Source organism: Scyliorhinus canicula, chromosome 7 (genome assembly GCF_902713615.1).
Source record: "Scyliorhinus canicula chromosome 7, sScyCan1.1, whole genome shotgun sequence".
NCBI classification, from domain to species: domain Eukaryota; kingdom Metazoa; phylum Chordata; class Chondrichthyes; order Carcharhiniformes; family Scyliorhinidae; genus Scyliorhinus; species Scyliorhinus canicula.
In genome coordinates, this window is record NC_052152.1 from 728,679 (window position 1) to 756,354 (window position 27,676).

Consider the following 27,676-nt stretch of genomic DNA (forward strand, 5'->3'; position numbering starts at 1 on the left):
CAGAACCTCCAACAACCATTCCTGTCCCTGTTCTATCCACGTCTCCGTAATGGCCACAACATTGTAGTCCCAGGTACCAATCCATGCTTCAAGCTCACCAACCTTATTCCTGATGCTCCTCGCATTGAAGTAGACACACTTCAAACCACCTTCATGCCTGCAGGTCCACTCTTGTGACCTTGGTACCTTCCTCGGTACTGCACTACCCTCAACTTCGTGAACTCCAGCAACACTATCTCCTGGACTACAAATCAGTTTCCCATCCCGCTGCCAAATTAATTTAAACCCCCCCCCCCCAAAGAGCTGTCGCAAATTTCCCTCCCAGGATATTGGTGCCCCTCTGGTTCAGGTGCAAACCGTCCTGTTTGTACAGGTCCCACCTTCCCCAGAATGTGCTTCAATTATCCACGTAACTGAAACCCTCCCTCCTACACCATCCCTGCAGCCATGTGTTTATCTGCACTCTCTCCCTGTTCCTCACCTCACTAGCACGTGGCACTGGCAGCAAACCAGAGATGACAACATGGTCTGTCCTGGCTCTCAGCTTCCACCCTAGCTCCCTAAGAATAGTGTTCTTATAGGGAACAGCAGCTGTGGGGAAGAAGCTGTTCCTATGTCTGGATGTGCGGGTCTTCAGACTTCTGTATCTTCTGCCTGATGGAAGGGTCTGGAAGAAGGCAATGCCTGGGTGGGAGGGGTCTCTGATAATGCTGTCTGCCTTCCTGAGGCAGCGGGAGGTGTAGACAGAATCAATGTGATGGTGGTAAGCTTGTGTGATGCGTTGGGCTGAGTTCACCACAGAGTTCATGGAACTGTATGAAATGATCATTAGGCCATAGCTAAAGTAGCGTGTGCAGTTCTGGTCACCACAAGGATGTGATTGCACTGGAGAGGAGATTGACCAGGGCGTTGCCTGAGCTGGAGCGTTTCAGCTGTGAAGAGAGGCTGGTTAGGCTGGTCGTTTTCCTCGGAGCAGAGAAGGCTGAGGGACGGGGGGGGCGGGGGGGGGGGGGGGGGGGGCGGGGGGGGAATGATTAAGGTATCCAAAATTATGAGGGACATACTTAGGGTGAATAGGAAGAAACTTTTCATCTTAATCGAGGTCAATAATCAAGAAGCATAGATATAAGGTAAGGGGCAGGCGGTTTAGAGAGGATTTGAGGAAAAGCCTTTTCACCGAGAGAGTGGTGGGAATCTGGGACTCGTTGCCTGAAAGGATGGTAGAGGTGGGAACCCTCACAACATTTAAGAAGCGTTGAGATGAGCACTTGAAATGCCGCAGCAAACAAGGATACGGAACAAATGCTGGAAAATGGGATTAGAAAGGGAAGCACGGTGGCGCAGTGGTTAGCACTGCTGCCTCACGGCGCCGATGTCCCAGGTTCGATCCCGGCTCTGGGTCACTGTCCGTGTGGAGATTGCACATTCTCCCCGTGTCTGCATGGGTTTCACCCCCACAACCCAAAGATGTGCAGCTTTGGTGGATTGCCCACGCTAAATTGCCCCTTAATTGGAAAAAATGAATTGGGTACTCTAAATTTATTTTTAAAAATGGGACTAGGATACATAGATGCTTGATGGCTGGCACAGACACGGTGGGACGAAGGACTTCTTTCTGTGCTGTAAAACTCAATGACTCTACAGGGTGTTGTCGTCAACCATGTCAACGGCTGCAGGCAGATTGAGGATCAGCAGGGAAGGTTTATCTTTAAAATGTTGCTTTGACTCTGAAGCTACACTCTGTCAAATGCTGCCTTGATGTCAATGGTGGTCATTCTCACCTCAAACATTTCTGTTTGGACCAAGTCTGTAATGAGGTTTGGAGTCAAGTGTTGATCGTGCAGTGGGATAGTGTATCCTCACCGCATCACTCTGACTGGTGACTACTAAAGAATACGGAGGCCAGGTGCCCCTCAGGTCCAGAATACCCGGACCCCAGCCCCGGATCCAGACCCCACACCCAAACCACGGCCCACAACATAGAAAATAAGAACAGGAGGCCACTCGGCCCTTCGAGCCTGCTCCACCATTCATCACGATCATGGCTGGTCATCCAACTCAATAGCCTACCCCTCCTTTCACCCCATATCCTTTGATCCCCTTCACCCCAATAATAATCTAATAATCTTTATTGTCACAAGTAGGCTTACATTAACACTGCAGTGAAGTTACTGTGAAAATCCCTGAGTCGCCACATTCCGGCGCCTGTTCGGGTCACAGAGGGAGAATTCAGAATGTCCAAATTACCTAACAGCTCGTCTTTCAGGACTTGTGGGAGGAAACCGAAGCACCCGGAGGAAACCCACGCAGACACGGGGAGAATGCGTAGACTCCGCACAGACTCCGCACAGACAGTGACCCAAGCTGGGAATTGAACCTGGGACCCTGGAGCTGTGAAGCAACAGTGCTAACCACTGTGCTATATGCAAATGTTTCTTGAAAACAGACAATTTTTTTGGCCTCAACTACTTCCTGTGGTAATGAATTCCACAGGCTCACCACTCTCTGGGTGAAGAAATTTCTCCTCATCTCTGTCCTAAATGGTCCACCCCGTACCCTCAGACTGTGAGCCCTAGTTCTGGACACACCCACTATCGGGAACATCCTTCTTGCATCTACTCTGCGTTGTCCTGTTAGAATTTCACAGGTTTCTATGTGGATTCCCCCTCAGTCTTCGGAACTCCAGCAAAGAGAATCCTAACCGACTCAATCTCTCCTCATACATCAGTATGGGAAATTGCAAATGCACTCGTGATAACATACCAAAATTCACCAGACTCTGGGATGGTCCCAGTGGATTGGAAATTAGCAAACGGGACACCACTGTTTAAAAAAGGAGGTAGGCAGAGAGCGGGTAATTATAGGCCAGTGAGCTTAACTTCAGTAGTAGGGAAGATGCTGGAATCTATCATCAAGGAAGAAATAGCGAGGCATCTGGATAGAAATTGTCCCATTGGGCAGACGCAGCATGGGTTCATAAAGGGCAGGTCGTGCCCAACTAATTTAGTGGAATTTTTTGAGGACATTACCACTGCAGTAGATAACGGGGAGCCAATGGATGTAGTATATCTGGATTTCCAGAAAGCTTTTGACAAGGTGCCACACAAAAGGTTGCTGCATTAGATAAAGATGCAAGGCATTAAGGGTAAAGTAGTAGCATGGATAGAGGATTGGTTAATTAATAGAAAGCAAAGAGTTGGGATTAATGGGTGTTTCTCTGGTTGGCAATCAGTAGCTAGTGGTGTCCCTCAGGGATCCGTGTTGGGCCCACAATTGTTCACAATTTACATAGATGATTTGGAGTTGGGGACCAAGGGCAATATGTCCAAGTTTGCAGACGACACTAAGATGAGTGGTAAAGCAAATAGTGCAGAGGATACCGGAAGTCTGCAGAGGGATTTGGATAGGTTAAGTGAATGGGCTAGGATCTGGCAGATGGAATACAATGTTGACAAATGTGAGGTTATCCATTTTGGTAGGAATAACAGCAAACGGGATTATTATTTAAATTATAAAATATTAAAACATGCTTCTGTGAAGAGGGACCTGGGTGTGCTAGTGCACGAGTCACAAAAAGTACAGGTGCAACAGGTGATTGAGAAGCCGAATGGAGTTTTGTCCTTCATTGCTAAAGGGATGGAGTTTAAGACTAGGGAGGTTATGTTGCAATTGTATAAGGTGTTAGTGAGGCCACACCTGGAGTATTGTGTTCAGTTTTGGTCTCCTTACTTGAGAAAGGACGTACTGGCGCTGGAGGGTGTGCAGAGGAGATTCACTAGGTTAATCCCAGAGCTGAAGGGGTTGGATTATGAGGAGAGGTTGAGTAGACTGGGACTGTACTCGTTGGAATTTAGAAGGATGAGGGGGGATCTTATAGAAACATATAAAATTATGAAGGGAATAGATAGGATAGATGCGGGCAGGTTGTTTCTACTGGCTGGTGAAAGCAGAACTAGAGGACATAGCCTCAAAATAAGGGGGAGTATAATAATAATAATAATCGCTTATCGTCACGAGTAGGCTTCAATGAAGTTACTGTGAAAAACCCCTAGTCGCCACATTCCGGCGCCTGTACGGGGAGGCCGGTACGGGAATTGAACCCACACTGCTGGCATTGTTCTGCATTGCAAGCCAGCTGTTTAGCCCACTGTGCTAAACCAGCCTCTAAGTAGATTTAGGACTGAGTTTAGGAAAAACTTCCTCACCCAAAGGGTTGTGAATCTATAGAATTCCTTGCCCAGCAAAGCAGTTAGGGCTCCTTCATTAAATGTTTTCAAGATAGATAGATAATTTTTGGAAGAATAAAGGGTTTTTTGAAGAATAAAGGGTTATGTTTGGGCTGGAAAGTGGATCTGAGTCCACAAAAGATCAGCCATGATCTCATTGAATGGTGGAGCAGACTCGAGGGTCCAGATGGCCTACTCCTGCTCCTAGTTCTTATGTAGTCCGCCATCCCAGGAATCAGTCTGGTAAACCTTTGCTGCACTCCCTCGAGAGCAAGACCATCCTTCCTCAGAGAAGGAGACCAAAACTGCCCACAATACTCCAGGTGTGGCTTCACCAGGGCCCTGTATAATTGCAGCAACACATCCCTGCTCTTGTATGGATTTGTTTATTGTCACGTGTATCGAGGTAAGTGAAAGCATTTTTCTGCGAGCAGCTCAAACAGATCATTTAATACATGAAAAGAAAATACATAATAGGACAACACAAGATACAAAATGTAAATATATAGACACCGACATCGGATGAAGCATACAGGAGTGTAGTATTAATCAGATCAGTCCATAAGAGGGCCGTTTAGGAGTCTGGTAACAGCGGGGAAGAAGCTGTTTTTGAGTCTGTTAGTGCGTGTTCTCAGACTTTTGTACCTTCTGCCTGATGGAAGAGTGAGTAAGCCGGGTGGGAGGGGTCTTTGATTATGCTGCCCGCTTTCCCCAGGCAGCGGGAGGTGTAGATGGAGTCAATGGATGGGAGGCAGGTTTGTGTGATGGACTGGGCGGTATTCACGACTCTCTGAAGTTCCTTGCGGTCCTGGGCCGAGCAGTTGCCATACCAGGCTGTGATGCAGCCAGATAGGATGCTTTCTATGGTGCACCTGTCAAAGTTGGTAAGGGTTAATGTGGACATGCCGAATTTCCTTAGTTTCCTGAGGACGTATAGGCGCTGTTGTGCTTTCTTGGTGGTAGCGTCGACGTGGGTGGACCAGGACAGATTTTTGGTGATGTGCGCACCTCAGAATTTAAAGCTGTCAATCATATCCACCTCGGCCCCGTTGATGCTGACAGAGGTGTGTACAGTACTTTGCTTCCTGAAGTCAATGACCAGCTCTTTAGTTTTACTGGCATTGAGGGAGAGATTGTTGTCGATTCCTGCACTCGAATCCTCTCACAATGAAGGCCAGTGTACCATTAGCTTTCTTTACCGCCCGCTGCTGTACCTGCATGCTTACATTGAGTGTCTGGGGGATGAGGGCACTCATGTCTCGTTGTACATTCCCCTCTCCTATTTATGGCCATTCAGATAATGATCTGCCTTCTCATTTTTCTTTTCATTTAGAGTACCCAATGATTTTTTTACCAATTAAAGGGCAATTTGGCGTGGCCAATCCACCTACCCTGCTCATCTTTGGTTTGTGGGGGCGAAACCCACGCAGACACGGGGAGAATGTGCAAACTCCACACGGACGGTGACCCAGATCTGGGATCGAACCTGGGACCTGGGCACTGTGAGGCAGCAGTGCTAATCACTGCACTACCATGCTGCCCTATCATTGCTATCAAAGTGCATAACCCCACATTTATCCAAATTATACTGTATCTGCCATTCATTTACCCACTCACTCAATTTGTCCAAATCCCACTGAAGCATCTCTGCATCCTCCTCACAGCTCACCCTCCCACCCAGCTTTGTGTCATCTGCAAATTTGGATATATGATATTTTGTTCCCTCATCCAAATCATTAATATATATTGTGAATAGCTGGGGTCCCAGCACCAATCCCTGTGGTAACCCCCCTAGTCACTGGCTGCCAATTTGAAAAAGACCTACTCTTTGTTTCCTGTCTGCAAACCAGTTTTCTATCCATCTCGATACACTACCCCTACTCCCACGCGCTTTAATTTCACACGCTAATCTCTTATGCGGGACTTTGTCAAAAGCCGTCTGAAAGTCCAAATATATCACATCCACTAGGTCCCCTCATCAGACTTCAGATGTTATATGTTGTAAGGACCTCTTGTAACTCCTTGCCTAATCCTTGTGATCTTTTAATCACTGTCTTGCTGGCCGCTGTTTGCTGGCTGTTGTTTTTAAAACTACCGACTTTTAGATACATAGAAGATAGGAGCAGGAGGAGGCCTTTTGGCCCTTCGAGCCTGTTCCGCCATTCATCACGATCATGACTGATCAACCTAAATCAATAGCCTAATCTTGCTTTCTCCCCATAGCCTTTGAGCCCATTCTCCCCAAGTGCTATATCTAGCTGTCTCTTGAATATATTCAAAGTTTTAGCATCAACTACTTCCTGTGGTAATGAATTCCACAGGCTCCCACTCTTTGGGTGAAGAAATGTCTCCTTATCTCTGTCCGAAATGGTTTACCCTGAATCCTCAGACTGTGACCCCCTGGTTCTGGACACACCCATCATTGGTAACATCTTCCCTGCATCTACCCTGCCTAGTCCTGTTAGAATTTTATAAGTCTCTATGAGATCCCCCCTCATTCTTCTGAACTCCAGCGAGAACAATCCCTACCTAGTCAATCTCTCCTCATATGACAGTCCCGCCATCCCTGGAATCAGTCTGGTAAACCTTCGCTGCACTCGCTCGAGAGCAAGAACATCCTTCCTCAGAGAAGGAGACCAAAACTGCACACAATAGTCCAGGTGTGGCCTCACCAAGGCCCTGTACAATTGCAGCAACACATCCCTGCTTCTATACTGGAAACCTCTCGCAATGAAGGCCAACATACCCTTAGCCTGCTTTACCGCCTGCTGCACCTGCATGCTTACCTTCAGCGAATGGTGCACAAGGACACCCAGGTCCCACTGCACACTCCCCTCTCCCAATTTACAACCATTCAGGTAGTAATCTGCCTTCCTGTTTTTGCTTCCAAAGTGAATAACCTCACACTTATCCAAATTATACTGCATCTGCCATTGATTTGCCCACTTGCCCAACCTGTCCAGATCTTGCTGTAGGATCCCTGCATCCTCGTCACAGTTCACCCTCCCACCCAACTTGGTGTCATATGCAAATTTGGAGATATGACATTTTGTCCCCTCATCTAAATCATTAATATATATTGTGAATAGCTGGGGTCCCAGCACAGATCCCTATGATGCCCACTAGTTACTGCCTGCCAATTTGAAAAGGACCCATTAATCACTACTCTTTGTTTCCTCTCTGCCAATAATTTTTTTATCCATCTCAATACATTTCCCCCAATCCCATGCGCTTTAATTTTGCACAATAATCTCTTATGCGGGACTTTGTCAAACGCCTTCTGAAAGTCCAAATGTATGACATCGACTGGCTCCCCCTTATCGACTGTACTGGTTACATCTTCAAAGAATTCCAACAGATTTGTCAAGCATGATTTTCCCTTCATAAATCCATGCTGACTCTGACTGATCCTGCCAGTGCTTTCTAAATGTTTGGCTATAAAGTCCCTGATAATGGATTCAAGCATTTTCCCCACTACCGATGTTAGGCTGACTGGTCTATAATTCCCTGCATTCTCTCTACCTCCGTTTATGAATATCGGAGTGACGTGAGCCACCCTCCAATCTGCAGGGATAGTTCCAGAGTCTATAGAATCCCGGAAGGTGACCACCAATGCATCCACTATTTCCAGAGCCACTTCCTTAAGCACTCTGGGATGCAGATTCTCAGGCCCTGGGGATTTATCTGCCTTCAATCCCATCAGTTTTCCCAGCACCATTTCTCTACTAATGTCGATTTCCCTCAGTTCTTCCCTCTCACTAAACCTTTCATTCTCCAACATTTCTGGGATCTGATTTGTGTCCTCATTTGTGAAAACAGAACCAAAGATGTGCAGGTTAGGTGGATTGGCCATGCTAAATTGCCCTTAGTGTCCTAAAAAATAAGGTTAATGGGGGGGGGGGGGGGGGGGGGTGTTGGGTTACTGGTATAGGGTGGATACGTTGACTTGAGTAGGGTGATCATTGCTCGGCACAACATCGAGGGCCGAAGGGCCTGTTCTGTGCTGTACTGTTCTATGTTCTATGTATGTATTTGATTGCTCAGCCATTTCTTTGTCCCTTATTATGCGTTCCCCTGTTTCTGTCTGTAGGGGGCCTACATTTCTCTTTACCAATCTCTGTCTCTTCACATATCTGTAGAAACTGTTAGTGTCAGTCTTTATGTTCCCTGCAAGCTTCCTTTCGTACTGTACTTTCCCCTTCTTAATCAATCCCTTCCTCCTTCTTTGCTGAATTCTAAACTGCTCCCAATCCTCAGACCTGTTGGGCGCGATTCTCCCAGAGGGGGAGAAATCGTAAGGCTGGCGTCAAATCCGGGCGGGTTTGACGCCAGCCCCCCCCCCCCTCCCCGACCGGGAACCGATTCTGGTCCCCGGTCGGGGCTAGCATGCCGCCGCCGTAAACTCCGGCATCGCGGGCTTAACGAATTTCGTTAAGCCCGCTTGCCAGAGTTAGCGCCGGCTGACGCGTCATATGACGTCAGCCGCGCATGCGCGGATTGGAAGACTCCAACCCGCGCATGCGCGGATGACATCATCGCGCATTTGCGCGAAACCCGCGCATGCGCGGGCCGGGATGCCCCTCAGCCGCCCCGCGAAGTGATACAGCGGGGCGGCAGAGGGACAAAGAGTGCGCGGGCATCGGACCCGCTGCCCGCGATCGGTGCCCACCGATCGCGGGCCCATGGCACCCTTGGCACGGCCGTGGTACTGCCGTGCCAATCGGTGCCATGGTTTTAAAAATCTGGACTTTACGGCCGCTTTTACGAACGGCCAGACCAGGTGTGTTTGCCGTTCGTAAAAACAGCCGTAAAGGGCTGGGAACTCGGCCCATCGGACAGCTGAGAATCGCTGCTGGCCGTAAAAAAACGGCGGCAGCGATTCGTATCGGGAGTCGGGCGTGGGGGGGGGGGGGGAGAATAGCGGGAGGGCGTCGGACTAGCGTGGCCGTAAAATTTTACGAGCCACGCTATTCTCCGCACCGTCGTGAGTGCGGAGAATTGCGCCCATTATTTTTCTTGGCCAATCTGTATGCTTCTTCCTTTGCAGATACTATTTCTAATTTCCTTTGTAAGCCATGGATTGACCCTCTTACCACCTTTGCTTTTGTGCCAGACAGGAATGAACAGTTGCTGTAGTTCCACCATGCGTTCCTTGAATATTTGCCATTGTCTGTCCAATGTAATCCCTTTAAGTAACTCTCCCCAATCTATCAAGGCTAACTCACGCCTCATATCTTCATAGTTGCTTTTATTAAGATTCAGCACCCTAGTCTCCAAATCAACTACTTCATTCTCCATCTTGATAAAAAATTCTATGTGTGGAGCCGGAGGAAATGGGCAAGGTACCAAATGAATACTTTGCATCAGTATTCACCAAAGAGAAGGAATTGGTGGATCTGGAGTCTGGAGAAGGGTGTAGATAGCCTGGGTCACATTGAGATCCAAAAAGACGAGGTGTTGGGCGTCTTGAAAAATATTAAGGTGGATAAGTCCCCAGGGCCTGATGGGATCTACCCCAGAATACTGAAGGAGGTGAGTGGAAATTGCTGAGGCCTTGACAGAAATCTTTGGATCCTCACTGTCTTCAGGTGATGTCCCGGAGGACTGGAGAATAGCCAATGTTGTTCCTTTGTTTAAGAAGGGTAGCAAGGATAATCCAGGAAACTACAGGCCGGTAAGCCTTACGTCAGTGGTAGGGGAATTACTGGAGAGAAGTCTTCGAGACAGGATCTACTCCCATTTGGAAGCAGGTGGACGTATTAGCGAGAGGCAGCATGGTTTTGTGAAGGGGAGGTTGTTTCTCACTAACTTGATGGATTTTTTCGAGAAGGTCACAAAGGTGGTTGATGCAGGTAGGGCAGTGGATGTTGTCTATATGGACTTCAGTAAGGCCTTTGACAAGGTCCCTCATGGCAGACTGGTACAAAAGATGAAGTCACACAGGATCAGAGGTGAGCTGGCAAGATGGATACAGAACTGGCTAGGTCATAGAATGATGTGGAGATGGCGGCGTTGGACTGGGTTGAGCACAGTAAGAAGTCTTACAACATAAGGTTAAAGTCCAACAGGTTTGTTTCAAACACGAGCTTTCGGAGCGCAGCTCCTTCCTCAGGTGAATGAGGAACATATCTCTTCATTTACCTGAGGAAGGAGCTGTGCTCCGAAAGCTCGTGTTTGAAACAAACCTGTTGGACTTTAACCTGGTGTTGTAAGACTTCTTACTAGGTCATAGAAGGCAGAGAGTAGAAATGGAAGGGTGCTTTTCTGATTGTTGTTCCGCTGGGATCAGTTCTGGGACCTTTGCTGTTCGGAGTATATATAAATGATTTGGAGGAAAATGTAACTGGTCTGATTAGTAAGTTTGCAGACGACACAAAGGTTGGTGGAATTGCGGATAGCGATGAGGACTGTCAGAGGATACAGCAGGATTTAGATCATTTGGAGACTTGGGCGGAGAGATGGCAGATGGAGTTTAATCTGGAAAATGTGAGGTAATGCATTTTGGAAGGTCTAATACAGGTAGGGAATATACAATGAATGGTAGAACCCTCAAGAGTATTGACAGTCAGAGAGATCTCGGTGTACAGGTCCACAGGTCACTGAAAGGGGCAACACAGGTGGAGAAGGTAGTCAAGAAGGCATACGGCATGCTTGCCTTCATTGGCTGGGGCATTGAGTATAAAAATTGGCAAGTCATGTTGCAGCTGTATAGAACCTTAGTTAAGCCACACTTGGAGTATAGTGTTCAATTCTGGTCGCCACACTACCAGAAGGATGTGGAGGCTATAGAGAGGGCGCAGAAGAGATTTATCAGGATGTTGCCTGGTATGGAGGGCATTAGCAATAAGGAACGGTTGAATAAACTCGGTTTGTTCTCACTGGAATGACGGAGGTTGAGGGGCGACCTGATAGAGGTCTACAAAATTATGAGAGGCAAAATTGTGACATTCAAGGGGCATCTTGACAAATACATGAATAGGATGGGAATAGAGGGATACGGATCCCGGACGTGTAGAAGATTTTAGTTTAGACAGGCAGCATGGTCGGCACAGGCTTGGAGGGCCGAAGGGCCTGTTCCTGTGCTGTACTTTTCTTTGTTCTTTGGATGTTTTCTCATCCCCAAGGGGTCTCGTACAGCCAGATTGGCAATGATTCCCTTCTCATTACACAGTACCCAGTCTACTGTGGCCTGCTCTCTCGTTGGTTCCTCCACATATTTGTCAAAAATATGGGGCTGGTTTAGCACACTGGGCTAAATCTCTGGCTTTTAAAGCAGACCAAGGCAGGCCAGCAGCACGGTTCAATTCCCGTACCAGCCTCCCCGAACAGGTGCTGGAATGTGGCGACTAGGGGCTTTTCACAGTAACTTCATTGAAGCCTACTCGTGACAATAAGCGATTTTCATTTCATTTCAAGAAAACCATCCGTATATGCTCCAGGAATTCCTCCTCTACAGCATTGTGGCTAATTTGATTTGCCCAATCTATGTGAAGATTCAAATCACCCATGATCACCGATATTCCCTAATTACATGCATCTCTAATTTCTTGTTTAATGCCATTCCCAAGCTCAACACTGCAGTTTGGGGGTCTATATATGACCCACTAATGTTTTTTGTCCCTTGGTATTTCTCAACTCTACCCATACAGACTCCACGTTGTCAGAGCCAATATCCCTTTTCACTATTGTGTTAATTTTGGTTTTGAACTAACACCCTCTCCCCCCCCTCCCCCCCCCCCCCCCACTAAATGCCAACTGCTATTTGGACTGGCCCAGGCAGACCTTTTGACTGTGTGGCATAGTCCGTAATGTCATTTTGATGGATTTGGCTCGCAGCCAATTTCCTCTTCTAAATTTCTGGGACATTTTTTGTTTTTGATTGGGATTAGTGGAGCCCTTCAGAAGCTTCTGGAAAAGCCAGGCACGTTCTATTTTGGCTTTCAGTTTCTGCTGAAGATCTGTAAAGCAGCACAGCATGTCTGGGCTCTATCAACTCTCTGCCTGGCAATTTAAAATGCTTCCTGCCAGCGTGTTAACCAGCATTGTTAACCAGCACCATTAACCAGTGTTGTCAACCAGCAGTTAACCAGCACCATTAACCAGTGTTGTTAACCAGCACATTAACAAGCAGTGTTAAGCAGCACCATTAATCAGCATATTAAACAATACTATAAACCACCAATGTTAACCAGCACCATTAACCAGTAGTGTTAACCAGCTTCGTTAACTAGTACTATTAACCCGTGGTTTATCATTGCTTTATTTTCCCGCCTCGACGCGAGCTGACACGTGATGCGTGCTGGGGTATGTGTGTGACGTTTACGCAGGAAGTGGGGACGTAAGGCGCGGGCAGTTGTGTCGTCTACGCAGGACGTGGTGACGTATGCGCGGGCCGTTGTGACGTTTACGCTAGAAATGCTGACGTTACGGCAGGAAGTGGTGACGTGAGGCGCGGGCCGAGAGAGACGGGCGATGGCGGAATATCTGGCCTCGATTTTCGGCACCGAAAAGGACAAGTGAGTGCGGCCGGGGAGAGGCGCCGAGAGCGGCGGAGGAAGCGGCTTCTGGCCACCTTACACCGCGGCCGGGGGAGGGAGGAAGGAGGCGGGCGGGAGATCCGGGTTCGAAACGCGGCGGCTGAAGGAGCCGCGACTCGCGGACAATGGAGCCCGGGGCCTAGGGCCCGGAGCGGCCTGGAACCGGGGCCTACGGCCCGGAGCGGCCTGGAACCGGAGCCCGGGGGGCCTGGAACCGAGGCCTAGGGCCCGGAGCGGCCTGGAACCGGAGCCTAGGGCCCGGAGCGGCCTGGAACCGGAGCCCGGAGCGGCCTGGAACCGGAGCCCGGGGGGCCTGGAACCGGGGCTGGAGCCTCGCGCCCGGCCCGCGGACAGGGAGGGCGCCGGCCATTTGGCCCCTCGTGCCTGTTTCGGTCGCCGCTCATTTGAATCCCTCCCCGGGGACTGGCCGCTTCCAGCTCTTCAGACCCGGATCCGGGCACCCAGCACCTTGCAGAGCCTCCGCTAAGGCTGTCCACCCTGTCCACCTCAGGCCGGCAGCCATTCCCCTTCTCAGCGCCGGTCCAATCTCTCCTCATAACTGCAATTTCCGACCCCCTCAATGGTCTCTCCAGACCAATTATACCCTTCCACTAGTGTGGTAACCAGAACTGTGTACACACAATTCCAGCTGTGACCTTACCGGCATTTTATACACAGTGGTTAGCACAGTTGCTTCACAGCTCCAGGGTCCCAGGTTCGATTCCCGGCTTGGGTCACTTTCTGTGCGGAGTCTGCACGTTCTCCCCGTGCCTGCGTGAGTTTCCTCCGGGTGCTCCAGTTTCCTCCCATAGTCCAAAGACATGCAGGTTAGGTGGGTTGGGCATGCTAAATTGCCATGTATTGTTGAACGGTTAGGTGGGGTTATGAGGATTGGGTGGTGGTGTGGGATTAAGTAAGGTGCTCTTCAAGGTCTGGTATAGACTCGATGGGTCAAATGGTCTCCTGCACTGTAAATTAGAACATAGAACAGTACAGCACAGAACAGGCACTTCGGCCCTCAATGTTGTGCCGAGCCATGATCACCCTACTCAAACCCACGTATCCACCCTATACCCGTAACCCATATCTTGACCATATCGTGCTCCATATCTTGACCAACAAAGAAAAGCATTGCATTTGTTTTCTTCACTACCTGTGAACATGCTCCCAAGGACTCTCACTTCCTAAACTGTTCACCTTATCTTCCCATAGGTTGAATATTCCCATGCCTTGTTTGACCTCTCCAAATGCATTCTCTCTCCTTCTTTCCAGATTGCGTTCCACTTGCCACTTTTCCACCCACTCAACCAAACCATTGATATCATTCTGGAGTCAATGGCTATCCTCCATTATCAACTAGATGGCCAATTGAAATGAAAATTTTTTGTGGTATCTGAAAATTTCGCAATTCCGCCACCCATGCCAAAATCGTTAATATATATAACAAACAATAAGTGCCCCAAAACTGAGCCGTGTGGGACACTGGAAAGTGTTTTCCATTCACAAAACTCCATCGACCGTTATCCTTTTTTTCCCTGTTACTTGTGTCAATTTTGGGTCCAACCTGCCACCTTCCCCTGTATCCCAGTAAATGTTTCTCACCAGTCTGCCATGTGGCACCTTGTCAAATGCTTTACTAAAATCCATGTAGACAACATCCACTGCACTACCCTCATCAATCCTCCTCAAACCATTCAATTCAGTTAGTAAGACATGATCTCTCCCTAGTAAAACGATGCTGATATCCCTGATCAATCTGAGATGAGAGGCATGGATAGAGTGGATAGCCAGAGACTCCCCCAGGGCGGACATGGCTGTCACGAGGGGACATAATTTGAAGGTTATTGGAGGGAAAGTATTGGGGAGATGTCAGAGGTAGGTTCTTTACACACAGTGGTGAGTGTGTGGAATGCACTGAAGGGGTGTAGGTTTGGTTGATCTTAGATTAGGATAAATGGTCGGCACAACATTGTGGGCCGAAGGGCCTGTACTGTGCTGTACTGTTCTATGTTCTAACCTGTGCTTTTCTAAGTGACCGTTTACCCTGCCTGAAAATTGATTCGAATAATTTGCCCACCGCCAAAGTCAGACTGATCGGTCTAGAAATTTATGGCCTACCCCTCGCACCCTTTTTAAATAAAGCTATATGGTTTGCAGACCACCAATCCTCTGGTATCGCGCCTGTATTTAGTGAGGATTGGGAAATGATCCTCCAAGCGTGCACTATTTCCTCTCTGGCTTCCTTTAACAGCCTGGGATACACTCCATTTGGCCCTGGTGATTTGTCCATCTTCAAGGATGCTTGTCGCTCTAGTACTTCCTCCCTCACTAGAATTAGAATCCCTAAAGTGCAGAAGGAGGCCATTTGGCCTATCGAGTCTGCACCGACCCTCTGAAAGATCACCGTACTTAGGCCTACCCTCTCGTCCCATCCCCATAACCCCACCTAATCTGCACAGTAAGGGGAAATTTAGTATGGTCAATCCCCCTAACCTACGCATCTTTGGACTGTGGGACAAAACCGGAGCATCCGGAGGAAACCTACCAAGACAGGGGAGAATTTGAATGTTCCACACAGACGGTCACCCAAGGCATGAATTAAACCTGGGTCCCTGACGCTGTGAAGCCACGCAATTATTGTATCTCATATTTCATACTTCTATAACTAGAATGTTTGCCATGATGTGGGGATGCCAGAGTTGGACTGGGGTGAGCACAGTAAGATGTCCTTACAACACCAGTTTGAAGTCCAACAGGTTTGTTTCAAATCACTAGCTTTCAGAGCACTGCTCCTTCCTCAGGTGAATGAGGAGGTGGGTTCCAGAAACATTTATATCGACGAAGTCAATGATGCAATACGATACTTTGAATGCGAGTCTTTGCAGGTAATTAAGTCTTTACAGGTCCGGACGAAGCAACTGGAGAGAGGGATAATCATAGGTTAAAGAGGTGTGAATTATCTCAAGCCAGGACAGTTGGTAGGATTTCGCAAGCCCAGGCCAGCTGCTGGGGGGGGGGGGGGGGGGGGGGGGGTGAATGTAACGCGACATGAATCCAAGGTCCCAGTTGAGGCCGTACTCATGTATGCGGAACTTGGCTATAAGTTTCTGCTCAGCGATTCTGCATTGTAGTGCATCCTGAAGGCTGTCTTGGAGAACGCTTACCTGAAGATCAGAGGCTGAATGCCCTTGACTGCTGAAGTGTTCCCCGACTGGAAGGGAACATTCCTGCCTGGTGATTGTTGGTGCATTTTTTTGCTGTGGTGCGTTGGAACTGTCGATTGATGAGTCGAGTGCCATATCTCGTTCATACGAGGGCATCTTTCAGTGTCTAGATGCAAAAACAACGCACCGTCCTCCTCAGAAGCCAAACACAGGACACAACCGACAGAGTATGCTTCGTCGTCCAGTACTTCCCGGAGCGGGGAAACTACGACATCTTCGCAGCCTTCAACACGTCATCAATTCACCCCCCACCATCTGGCCTTGGCTTGCAAAATCCTACCAACTGTCCTGGCTTGAGACAATTCACACCTCTTTAACCTGTGATTATCCCTCTCTCCAGTTGCTCCGTCTGGACCTGTAGACTTAATTACCTGCAAAGACTCTCATTCAAAGTATCGTATTGCATCTTTGACTTTGTCTTTATATATGTGTTTCTGGAACCCACCTCTTCATTCACCTGAGGAAGGAGCTGTGCTCCGAAAGCTAGTGATTCCAAACAGACCTGTTGGACTTGAACCTGGTGTTGTGAGACTTCTTGGAATGTTTGCATCATCCCTCCATGGTGAAGACAAATACAAAGCACTCATTGAGAACCCTGCCCACATCTTTTGAATCAACCCATAAGTTGCCATGCATATCTCTGATAGGCTCCATCTTTTCCTTAGTTTTTCGTTTTCTCATGTCACAAGAAGGCTTACATTAACACTGCAATGAAGTTACTATGAAAATCCCCTAGTTGCCACATTCCGGCGCCTGTTCGGGTACATCGAGGGAGAATTCAAAATGTCCAATTCACCTAACAAGCACTTATTTCGGGAATTGTGGGAGGAAACCGGAGCACCGGAGGAAACGCACGCCGACGCAGGGAGACCATGCAGACTCCACACAGCCAGTGACCCAAGCTGGGAATAGAACCTGGGACCCTGGAGCTGTGAAGCAACAATGCTAACCACTGCTGCCTTCACGTCCTGCGTTTGCTAGCCTTATTCTTTCCCCCTGATCCTTGCTGTTTGCCACTGCTCCCTAAGTTTAATGGTGTTGGCAAATTTTTTTATATTATCTATTCCAAAATCAAAGGCATTTATATATAATCAAAAAGCAGTGGTCCCAGAACTGACCCTTGCGGTGCTCCACCACAAGACCAATAAAAAACAGTTGCCACATTTGCTGTTTTTTGACCGTGGCCAATTTAAGCCAGTATTAAATAGGCCGGTTGTACAGTACTGAAACCTTGATTAGTCACATGGTTAGGATGAGGTGTATCCAAGTATAGTGAGGAAAGAAAGGGTGGAAATTATGGAGTAACTAGTCTCTTAATCTCCCAATTATGAATGGAGAATTGCAGATGTTGCACCCAGAAAATAACCATTTTGAATATGGTTTTAAAAGAACTGGTGAATATCTTTTTGCAGCAAGGAATTATAAAAGGGAAATTTGACAAAACAAATTTAAAAGCTTTGGATCTCAATGCATGAAGCATTCAGAACAGTTATCGGTGCAATTTGCGGTATGATTTGGTGGCAATTGCTGAAGCATGATTACAAGGAGACCAGGTTTGTGAATTGACAAGGGTTCTCGTATTCTGGAAAGATAGACTGAAAGGAAAAGGGGGTGTTGCAGCTTTTCTGGTGAAGAAAGGGATCGGTGCTGTCAAGATGTGGAATCAGACTGGGTGGAAATAACAAATAGCAAAGGAGAGTCCTCAACATTGACTCTGGACCCTATGAAGTCTCAGGGCTTCAGGTTAAACATGGGCAAGGAAACCTCCTGCTGATTACCACATACCGGCCACCATCAGCTGATGAATCAGTGCTCCTCTATGTTGAACACCACTTGGGGGAAGCACTGAGAGTGGCAAGGGCACAGAACATGCTCTGGGTGGGGAACTTAAATGTCCATCATCGGAGTGGCTTGGTAGTACCACCACAGACCGAGCTGGCCGGGTCCTAATTGACAAGAGCTGCTAGACTGGGAATGCAACAGGTGGTGAGGGAAAAACATACTTGACCTCATCCTCAGCAACCTGCCTGCTGCAGATACATCTGTCCATGACCATATCGGTAGGAGTGACCACCGCACAGTCCTTGTGGAGACAACGTCCCGTCTTCACATTGAGGGTACCCTCCATCGTGTTGTGTGACACTACCACCGTGCTAAATGGGACAGACTTCAAACAGATCCAACAACGAGACTGGACAGCCATGAGGTGCTGTGGGCATCAGCAGCAGCAGAATTGTATCCAACCACAATCTGCAACCTCATGGCCCGGCATATCCCCCATTCTACCATTCCCACCAAGCCAGGGGACCAACCCTGGTTCAGTGAAGAGTGCAGGAGAGCATGGCAGGAACAACATCAGCCATACTGAAAAATGAGGTGTCAACCTGGTGAAACCACAACACAGGATTACTTGTCTGCCACACAGCATAAGCAGCATGTAATAGAGCTTAGTGATTCCACGATGAACGCATCAGATCTAAGCTCTAAGTCCTGCCGCATCGTCTTGAATGGTGGTGGACAATTGAACAACTCACTGGAGGAGGAGGCTCCACAAATATCCCCATCCTCAATGATGGAGGAGCCCAGCACATCAGTGCAAAAGGCCAAGGCTGAGGCATTCGCAACAATCTTCAGCCAGAAGTGGAAGATCCATCTCGGTTTCCTCTGGAAGTCCCCAGCATCACAGATATCAGTCATCACAGCTCCAGGGTCCTAAATTCGATTCCCAGCTTGGGTCACTGTCTGTGTGGATCTGCACGTTCTCCCCGTGTGTGTGGGTTTCCTCCGGGTGCTCCGGTTTCCCCCCCCACAGTCCAAAGATGTGTAGGTTAGGTGGATTTTAAAAAAAAAAACTTGAGTGCCCTATCAATTTTTTCCAATTTAAGGGGCAATTTAGCATGGCAATCCCACCTACCCTGCACGTCTTTGGGTTGTGGGGGCGGAACCCGCACAGACGCGGTGCAAACTCCACACGGACAGTAACCCATAGTCAGGATCGAACCTGGGACCTCGGCACCATTATAGAACATAGAACAGCACAGAACAGGCCCTTCGGCCCTCAATGTTGTGCCGAGCCATGATCACCCTACTCAAACCCACGAATCCACCCTATACCCGTAACCCAACAAACCCCCCCCCGCTTAACCTTACTTTAATTAGGACACTACGGGCAATTTAGCATGGCCAATCCACCTAACCCGCACATCTTTGGACTGTGGGAGGAAACCGGAGCACCCGGAGGAAACCCATGCACACGGGGAGGACGTGCAGACTCCACACAGACAGTGACCCAGCCGGGAATCGAACCTGGGACCCTGGAGCTGTGAAGCATTTATGCTAACCACCATGCTACCCTGCTGCCCCTCATCCGTAATGCATTACGAAGCACTGCGCCGCCAAGCTGCACTAGGTTAGGTGGATTGGCCAGGTTTATCCCGTGTTTTGCTGGAGCCTGTGTTAAATGTGGAATTTATTTTCTCAGAACTGTCTCAGGTGATTACTCTTTTAAATTAGCAACTTTCATTTATGTAATACTTTGGATCTGGTAAATCACAGTGGGCAGTGATATGTAGCTGCGTCCCCTCCCACGCCAAATATTAAAATCTCTGCAGTTATCACTGTTCCAACCCGTCAGAGCTGCAGCAATCCAACTGCTTCTGTCACTTTTCCTAGTTAGTGATGCAGGTAAACCACCCAATGGTCGTATTGGTCAGAGTTGTACTCATTGCATTTTTGTCAACAGGGCTGACCCTTGAAGATTTTTGGTTTGATTGCCCCAAAAATTACTTCATGAGTTATTAACTTTGTGGAGCCATGTGCAGATAGAGTTCCTCCACTGAAGCAGTGTGTCTGGATTCTGGAGTCACATGGAGCACAAACCTCAAATCCAAATATCAAAGGTTTGGAAATACTGAGATTCCAAATTAATGCTGTACTGAATAGATGTGTTCTCTTAAAACAGGGTCAACTGTTCATTTTATTTTAAAATTGGAGCCTGTCGTCATGGAGATAGATGTTCTCGTTTGCACAACAAGCCAACGTTCAGTCAGGTGAGGTTGCACCTTTTTATAATGTGAATGTTTGTCTATAACGGGTCTCTGAGAACTGCCATTCATACATGTAACTAGCCAGGGGTAGTATACACTGCTTTATTGTACTTTCACCATCTATCCTGTTGCTAAGATTGTTTTCTACTATGAAATAGTTCAGTTTCAGAAGACTGTTTTGTCTTTGTATCTGTCTTTTAAAATGTTGGAATCACTGCTCAGCTGCAGCCAGTGGGAGTGCTGAGCTGGCCTGTGAAGCTTCGTTTTTCCTGAGAACTTGGGTATAAGTGGCCAATCCACCCTTTTGTGAAGATGAAAAAAAACATCTTGGGAAGAGCAGCCAGACTCCTCACCTGCTTTCTGGCTTTATCGTGCTGGACCAATGCTGCGAGCTGTTCATATTATTTCCGGCTTTCCTTTTTAACCAGTATGATTCTATTAACTGACTGCAAATTGGTCCACAGCTGTAGGAATGGCTGCGATGGTATAGAATCAGCTTGGTTCTGCCTGCTTTCTAGGGATTTGCATTCATCTTGCAACATAAGTAGATTAGATGGTGCTGGCATGTAATCTTTCCATTTGATCTGCATTTCATAGAACAGTACAGCACAGAACAGGCCCTTCGGCCCTCGATGTTGTGCCGAGCAATGATCACCTTACTTAAACCCACGTAACCCATATACCCGTAACCCAACAATCCCCCCATTAACCTTACACTACGGGCAATTTAGCATGGCCAATCCACCTAACCCGCACATCTTTAGACTGTGGGAGGAAACCGGAGCACCCGGAGGAAACCCACGCACACACAGGGAGGACGTGCAGACTCCACATAGACAGTGACCCAGCCGGGAATCGAACCTGGGACCCTGGAGCTGTGAAGCATTGATGCTAACCACCATGCTACCGTGAGGCCCCAATATTTCAGTTCTATTAACTAGGAAAATAATTCATTTCATTAATTTTCAATCCTGAATGTGTTACAATGCCTGTTGATGTTGCTACTGGATGGGAAGGTTCCACAATGGAACCCCGAGTCCAAAGACCGTAACTTTAACTGTTCATCCATGTTTTCTATAAAAAGTAAAAGGGCTATCAATTCGCTGTAAACACAAAAAATATTAAATATAGAAGATTTGGCTATGATACACTACTCCATTCCCACTTCACAAATGTATACAGGTTTTAAGGATAACACGGGTCACAAAATATATCTTCTGCTGTAACATTCTCAGTTACTAACAGGCAAACTGTAGTCAGAGACACCCCGCTCTGAAACCAAGTGGCAGATGCCATCCAATCTTCTGGGAATTTCTCCTCAAATCCTTCCAGATGATTAAATTGTGAGTCACCTGGCCTCTAGCTTGCACGGTGGTCTCCTCCACAATAGTCCTCCATACCGGGGCCCCGTGAGGCTGTATACTTAGCCCCCCCCCCCCCCCCCCCCCACTCTACTCCCTGTACACACACGACTGCGTGGCAAAACTTGGTTCCAACTCCATCAACAAGTTTGTTGACGATGCGACCATAATGGGCCGGATCTCGAATAACGACGAGTCAGAATACAGGAGGGAGATAGAGAACCTAGTGGAGTGGTGTAGCGACAACAATCTCTCCCTCAATGCCAGCAAAACTAAAGAGCTGGTCATTGACTTCAGGAAGCAAAGTATCGTACACACCCCTGTCAGCATCAACGGGGCCGAGGTGGAGATGGTTAGCAGTTTCAAATTCCTCGGGGTGCACATCTCCAAAAATCTGTCCTGGTCCACCCACGTCGACGCTACCACCAAGAAAGCACAACAGCGCCCATACTTCCTCCGGAAACTAAGGAAATTCGGCATGTCCACATTAACCCTTACCAACCTTTACAGATGCACCATAGAAAGCATCCTATTGGGCTGCATCACAGCCTGGTATGGCAACTGCTCGGCCCAGGACTGCAAGAAACTTCAGAGAGTCGTGAATACCGCCCAGTCCATCACACGAATCTGCCTCCCATCCATTGACTTCATCTACACCTCCCGCTGCCTGGGGAAAGCGGGCAGCATAATCAAAGACCCCTTCCACCCGGCTTACTCACTCTTCCAACTTCTTCCATCGGGCAGGAGATACAGAAGTCTGAGAACACGCACAAACGGACTCAAAAACAGCTTCTTCCCCACTGTCACCAGACTCCTAAATGACCCTCTTATGGACTGACCTCATTAACACTACACCCTGTATGCTTCATCCGATGCCGGTGCTTACGTAGTTACATTGTATATCTTGTGTTGCCCTATTATGTATTTTCTTTTATTCCCTATTCTTCCCATGTACTGAATGATCTGTTGAGCTGCTCGCAGAAAAATACTTTTCACTGTACCTCGGTACACGTGACAACAAACAAATCCAATCCACAGGGGTGTTTCCCAAACTGCATTCAAAAAGACAAGCCTTGGATTCTTCTTCCAAACAATGCTTTCCCTCGGATGTTTTCAACAAGGATCCACTTCAGGATTTCAATCTCTCCTTTCAGTATTCCTCTGTCCTGAATTGCCAGGTGCATTCTCTCGAGTACGTTGCCATGCAAACAAAATGCTAATGTGTCACAATCTGTGGCAGAAGGGCTCCTGGCGCATTGGTAATGGTCCTACTGCTGGACTAGAAGCTACAGGTTCCAGTCCAGCAGCAGGACTTGTTAGGCATGGAAGGGACGTACAATGCAGTTCAACAGTCTGATAATCAGCTTGGAAATCCTTGCACCGCTATTTCCCAAAGGGTTTTTAAAAAAAAAAAGCCTATGGGTGCAAAGATACGTTAATGTCAGGATGTGGTAAGATGTCACCAAATTTTTAATTTACCTCTAATGTCTGGTTCCCCACTTGAAATCTGGTTACTGAAGCTGTCTTTTTAACTGCACACTTTCTCTGCCTTTTACTTGAATTCCAATGAACAGTATTGTGGCCAAATTCCAATTCCTTTCAGCACTTGACTTCAATCTTCCTGGGACCTCCTTTTTAGATCATGGATCTTAGAATTTACAGTGCAGAAGGCGGCCATTCGGCCCATTGAGTCTGCACCGGTCCTGACAAGGAGCACCCTACTCAAGCCCACGTCTCTACCCTATCCCCATAACCTAGTAACCCTCACTTAACCTTTTGGACACTTAAGGGCAATTTAGCATGGCCAATCCACCTAACCCAGACATCTTTGGACTGTAGGAGGAAACCGGAGCACCCGGAGGAAACCCACACGGACCCTGGAGCTGTGAAGCAACTGTGCTAACCACTATGCTACCGTGCTGCCCTATATTTCTCATCCTATCAAATTGGCTGTGAGTGGGGTACACAGCATATTCCCTGGTTTGTAGAACTACCTGTTAAAAATGTAGAAAATATTAGCAGGAGGAGGCCACTCGGCCCTTTGAGCCTGCTCTGTCATTTTCAGAGTGAGTTTAAAGCTCAGGAATTTCAAACAATGGGAATTCAGAGTGGGAAAAGGTGTTTTTTCGCCTTGCTTTGTAACTTGTAAACCTTCAGTGAGGGGTGTTGCCCTGCTGCAGCTGAGGCTATCAGGGAGAGAGCTGGTTGGTAAGTAGTGGGTAAGGTTGGTAAGTCTTTACAACTTTTACTGGTTCATTATTTGGTATTAAGGATAAATTTAATTTAAAGGCTAAGACATGGCCACAGAGCTCCAAGTCTTGCTCCATGTGGGAGACCAAGAACACTTCCAGTTCCCAGGACCAGCATGTGTACAAGAAGTGTCTCCAGCTGCAGCTCCTGAAAGCCTGGGTCTCGGAGCTGGAGCGGCGACTGGGCTGGGGACACTGTTGAGTATCCGCGAGGAGAGAAAAGTGGATAGCACGCACGGAGAGGCGGTCACACTTCAGTCTCCGCAGACAGGAAGGGAATGGGTGACCACCCGGCAGAGATAGGCAGGCAGCGCAGGAACTCCTGTGGCCATTCTCCTGCAAAACACATATCCTGCTTTGGATACTGTGGAATAGAATCGCCTGTTAGGGGAAAGCCGCAACAACCAAATTTGTTGCATCACAGTTGGTTCTGCTGCAGAGGGGAGGAGCAGACATGGGAATGCAATAGTTATAGGGGATTCAATTGTAAGGGAAATCGATAGGCGTTTCTCTGGCTGCAAACAAGACATCAGGATAGTGTGTTTCCTTCTTTGTGCTAGGGTCAAAGATGTCTCGGAGCGGCTATAGGACATTCTGGAGGGGGAGGGTGAACATCCAGAGGTTATGGTGCACATCGGTACCAACAACATAGGTTAACAAAAAAGGATGAAGTCTTAAAAGCAGAACTGAGGGAGTTAGGAAGAAAGTTGAGAACTCTGACCTCTAAGGTAGTGATCTCAGGACTACCACCAGTGCCACATGTTAGTCAGAGTAGAAATAGCAGGATATAGCAGATGAATGGGCAGTACGGTAGTGTAGTGGTTAGCACAATTGCTTCACAGCTCCAGGGTCCCAGGTTCGATTCCCAGCTTGGGTCACTTTCTGTGCGGAGTCTGCACTTTTTACCGTGTCTGCGTGGGTTTCCTCTGGGTGCTCCAGTTTCCTCCCATAGTCCAAAGATGTGCAAGTGAGGTGGATTGGCCATGCTAAATTGCCCTCAGTGTCCAAAATTGCCCTTAGTGTTGGGTGGGGGTTACTGGGTTATGGGGATAGGGTGGAGATGTGGGCCTGGGTCGGGTGCTCTTTCCAAGAGCCGGTGCAGACTCGATGGGCTGAATGGCCTCCTGTATTGTAAATGTGGGGAAAAAAATTCTATGAATAAGTGGCTAAAGCAATGGTGTGAGGGGGAGGATTTCTGGGATCAAACTGCAGTGGTATTGTTGGAAATAGCATTAGACCGGAAATCACACATGTGATAATCTATAATATGGGTGACTTTAATCTGAATAGAGATTGGGTAAGTCATGAGTTGGCTATGATGGGCTAGGAAACATTACTTCAAGGATGGACAGTGGATAGGCAATGGCAGGCATTCAAGGAACAAATCGGTGAATTCCAAAAGTTGTTTATTCCTATTCGCCGCAAGAGTAGAAATGGAACTGTGGCCAAACCATGGCTTACAAGGGGAATTAGAGATAGTATTAAATTCAAAGAGGCGGCATACAATTTAGCTAGAAAAAAGCAATAGACTGAAAATTGGGAACAGTTTAAAATTCAGCAAAGGCGGTCCAGAATTGATTAAGAAGGGGAAAGAAAATCCAATATGGTAGTAAGCTAGCGGGGAACATAAAAACTGACTGGAAAAGTTTCTATCGCTAGTAAAGAAAAAAAAAAGAGTGTCAGAAACTGGGGAAGTGATAATAGGGAACACAGAAATAGCCGAGGAACTAAATTAGTACTTTGCTTCTGTCTTCACAAAGCAAGGCATGAATAGTGCACCTGATGTTCTGAGAGATGCAAGTTTTAGTGAACCTGATGGAAATTATTATTAGTGGAGAAATGATTTTGGGGAAATTAATGGGATTGAAAGCGGATAAATATCCAGGGCCTGATAATCTTCATCCCAGAGTAAGTGTCCTAGTGGACTCTAGAATGGGTCCTACAGATTGGAGGCTAGCTAATATAAATGCGCTATTGAACAAGGGAGGTTGAGAGAAAACGGGGAACGAGAGACCAGTGAGCCTAACATTGGTAGTGTCCATTATCAAGCATTTCATAGCACAGCGTTTAGAAAGCAGTGGTATAATGAGACAAAGTCAGCATGGATTTACGAAAGGGAAATGATGCTTGACAAATCTATGAGAATTCTTTGAAGATAAGAACTAGGAGCAGGAGTAGGCCATCTGGCCCCTCGAGCCTGCTCTACCATTCAATGAGATCATGGCTGATCTTTTGTGGACTCAGCTCCACTTTCCGGCCCGAACACCATAACCCTTAATCCCTTTTTTCTTCAAAAAACTATCTATCTTTACCTTAAAAACATTTAATGAAGGCGCCTCAACTGCTTCACTGGGCAAGGAATTCCATAGATTCACAACCCTTTGGGTGAAGAAGTTCCTCCTAAATTCAGTCCTAAATCTGCTTCCCCTTATTTTGAGGCTATGCCCCCTAGTTCTGCTTTCACCCACCAGTGGAAACAACCTGCCCGCATCTATCCTATCTATTTCCTTCATAATTTTATATTTTTCGATAAGATCCCCCTCATCCTTCTAAATTCCAACGAGTACAGTCCCAGTCTACTCAACCTCTCCTCGTACTCCAACCCCTTCAGCTCTGGGATTAACCTCGTGAATCTCCTCTGCACACCCTCCAGTGCCAGTATGTCCTTTCTCAAGTAAGGAGACCAAAACTGAACACAATACTCCAGGTGTGGCCTCCCTAACACCTTATACAATTGCAGCATAACCTCCCTAGTCTTAAACGCCATCCCTCTAGCAATGAAGGACAAAATTCCATTTGCCTCCTTAATCACCTGTTGCACCTGTAAACCAACTTTCTGTGACTCATGCACGAGCACACCCAGGTCTCTCTGCACAGCAGCATGCTTTAATATTTTATTGTATAAATAATAATCCCGTTTGCTGTTATTCCTACCAAAATGGATAACCTCACATTTGTCAACATTGTATTCCATTTGCCAGACCCTAGCCCATTCACTTAACCTATCCAAATCCCTCTGCAGACTTCCAGTATCCTCTGCACTTTTCGCTTTACCACTCATCTTAGTGTCATCTGCAAACTTGGACACATTGCCCTTGGTCCCCAACTCCAAATCATCTATGTAGATTGTGAACAATTGTGGGCCCAACACGGATCCCTGAGGGACACCACTATCTACTGATCGCCAACCAGAGAAGATGTAATTGGTAGAGTTGACAAGGGAGAACCGGTGGATGTATTATCTCCAAATTTTCAACGCTACAAAGTTGGGTGGGGGGGTAAACTGTGAGGAGGATCCAGAGGTTGCTTCAGGATTTGGGAAGGCTGAGTAAGTGGGATATAGCATGGCAGATGCAGTATAACTTAGATATTGTCTATATGGACTTCAGTCAGGTCTTTGACGAGGTCCCTCATGGCAGACTGGTACAAAAGGTGAAGTCACACGGGATCAGAGGTGAGCTGGCAAGGTGGATACAGAACTGACTAGGTCATAGAAGGCAGAGAGTAGCAATGGAAGGGTGCTTTTCTGATTGAGGGCTGTGGCTAGTGGTATTCCACAGGGATCAGTGCTGGGACCTTTGCTGTTCGTAGTATACATAAGTGATTTGGAGAAAAATGTAACTGGTCTGATTAGTAAGTTTGCAGACGACACAAAGGTTGGTGGCATTGCAGATAGCGATGAGGACTGTCAGAGGATACAGCAGGATTTAGATCGTTTGGAGACTTGGGCAGAGAGATGGCAGATGGAGTTTAATCTGGACAAATGTGAGGTAATGCATTTTGGAAGGTCTAATACAGGTAGGGAATATACAGTGAATGGTAGAACCCTCGAGTATTGAAAGTCAGAGAGATCTAGGTGTACAGGTCCACAGGTCACGGAAAGGGGCAACACAGGTGGAGAAGGTAGTCAAGAAGGCATATGGCATGCTTGCCTTCATTGGCTGGGGCATTGAGTATAAAAATTGGCAAGTCATGTTGCAGCTGTATAGAACCTTAGTTAGGCCACACTTGGGAGTATAGTGTTCAGTTCTGG

The 27,676-nt window shown here is 47.4% G+C and overlaps 1 protein-coding gene across 2 annotated transcripts in view; it reads left to right on the forward strand.

The window, feature by feature from the left end:
- Positions 1 to 12,573: 12,573 nt before the first annotated feature.
- Positions 12,574 to 27,676, forward strand: part of u2af1 (U2 small nuclear RNA auxiliary factor 1) — a 92,617-nt gene continuing 77,514 nt past the window's right edge. The window contains exons 1-2 of one of the 2 annotated variants that reach the window (XM_038801297.1): positions 12,574 to 12,742; positions 19,949 to 20,036. In XM_038801297.1, coding sequence (XP_038657225.1) covers positions 12,699 to 12,742; positions 19,949 to 20,036 — 132 coding nt within the window. In that variant the 5' untranslated portion in view covers positions 12,574 to 12,698. The remainder of the gene's footprint in view (positions 12,743 to 19,948; positions 20,037 to 27,676) is intronic. The other variant, XM_038801296.1, reaches the window with a different exon arrangement.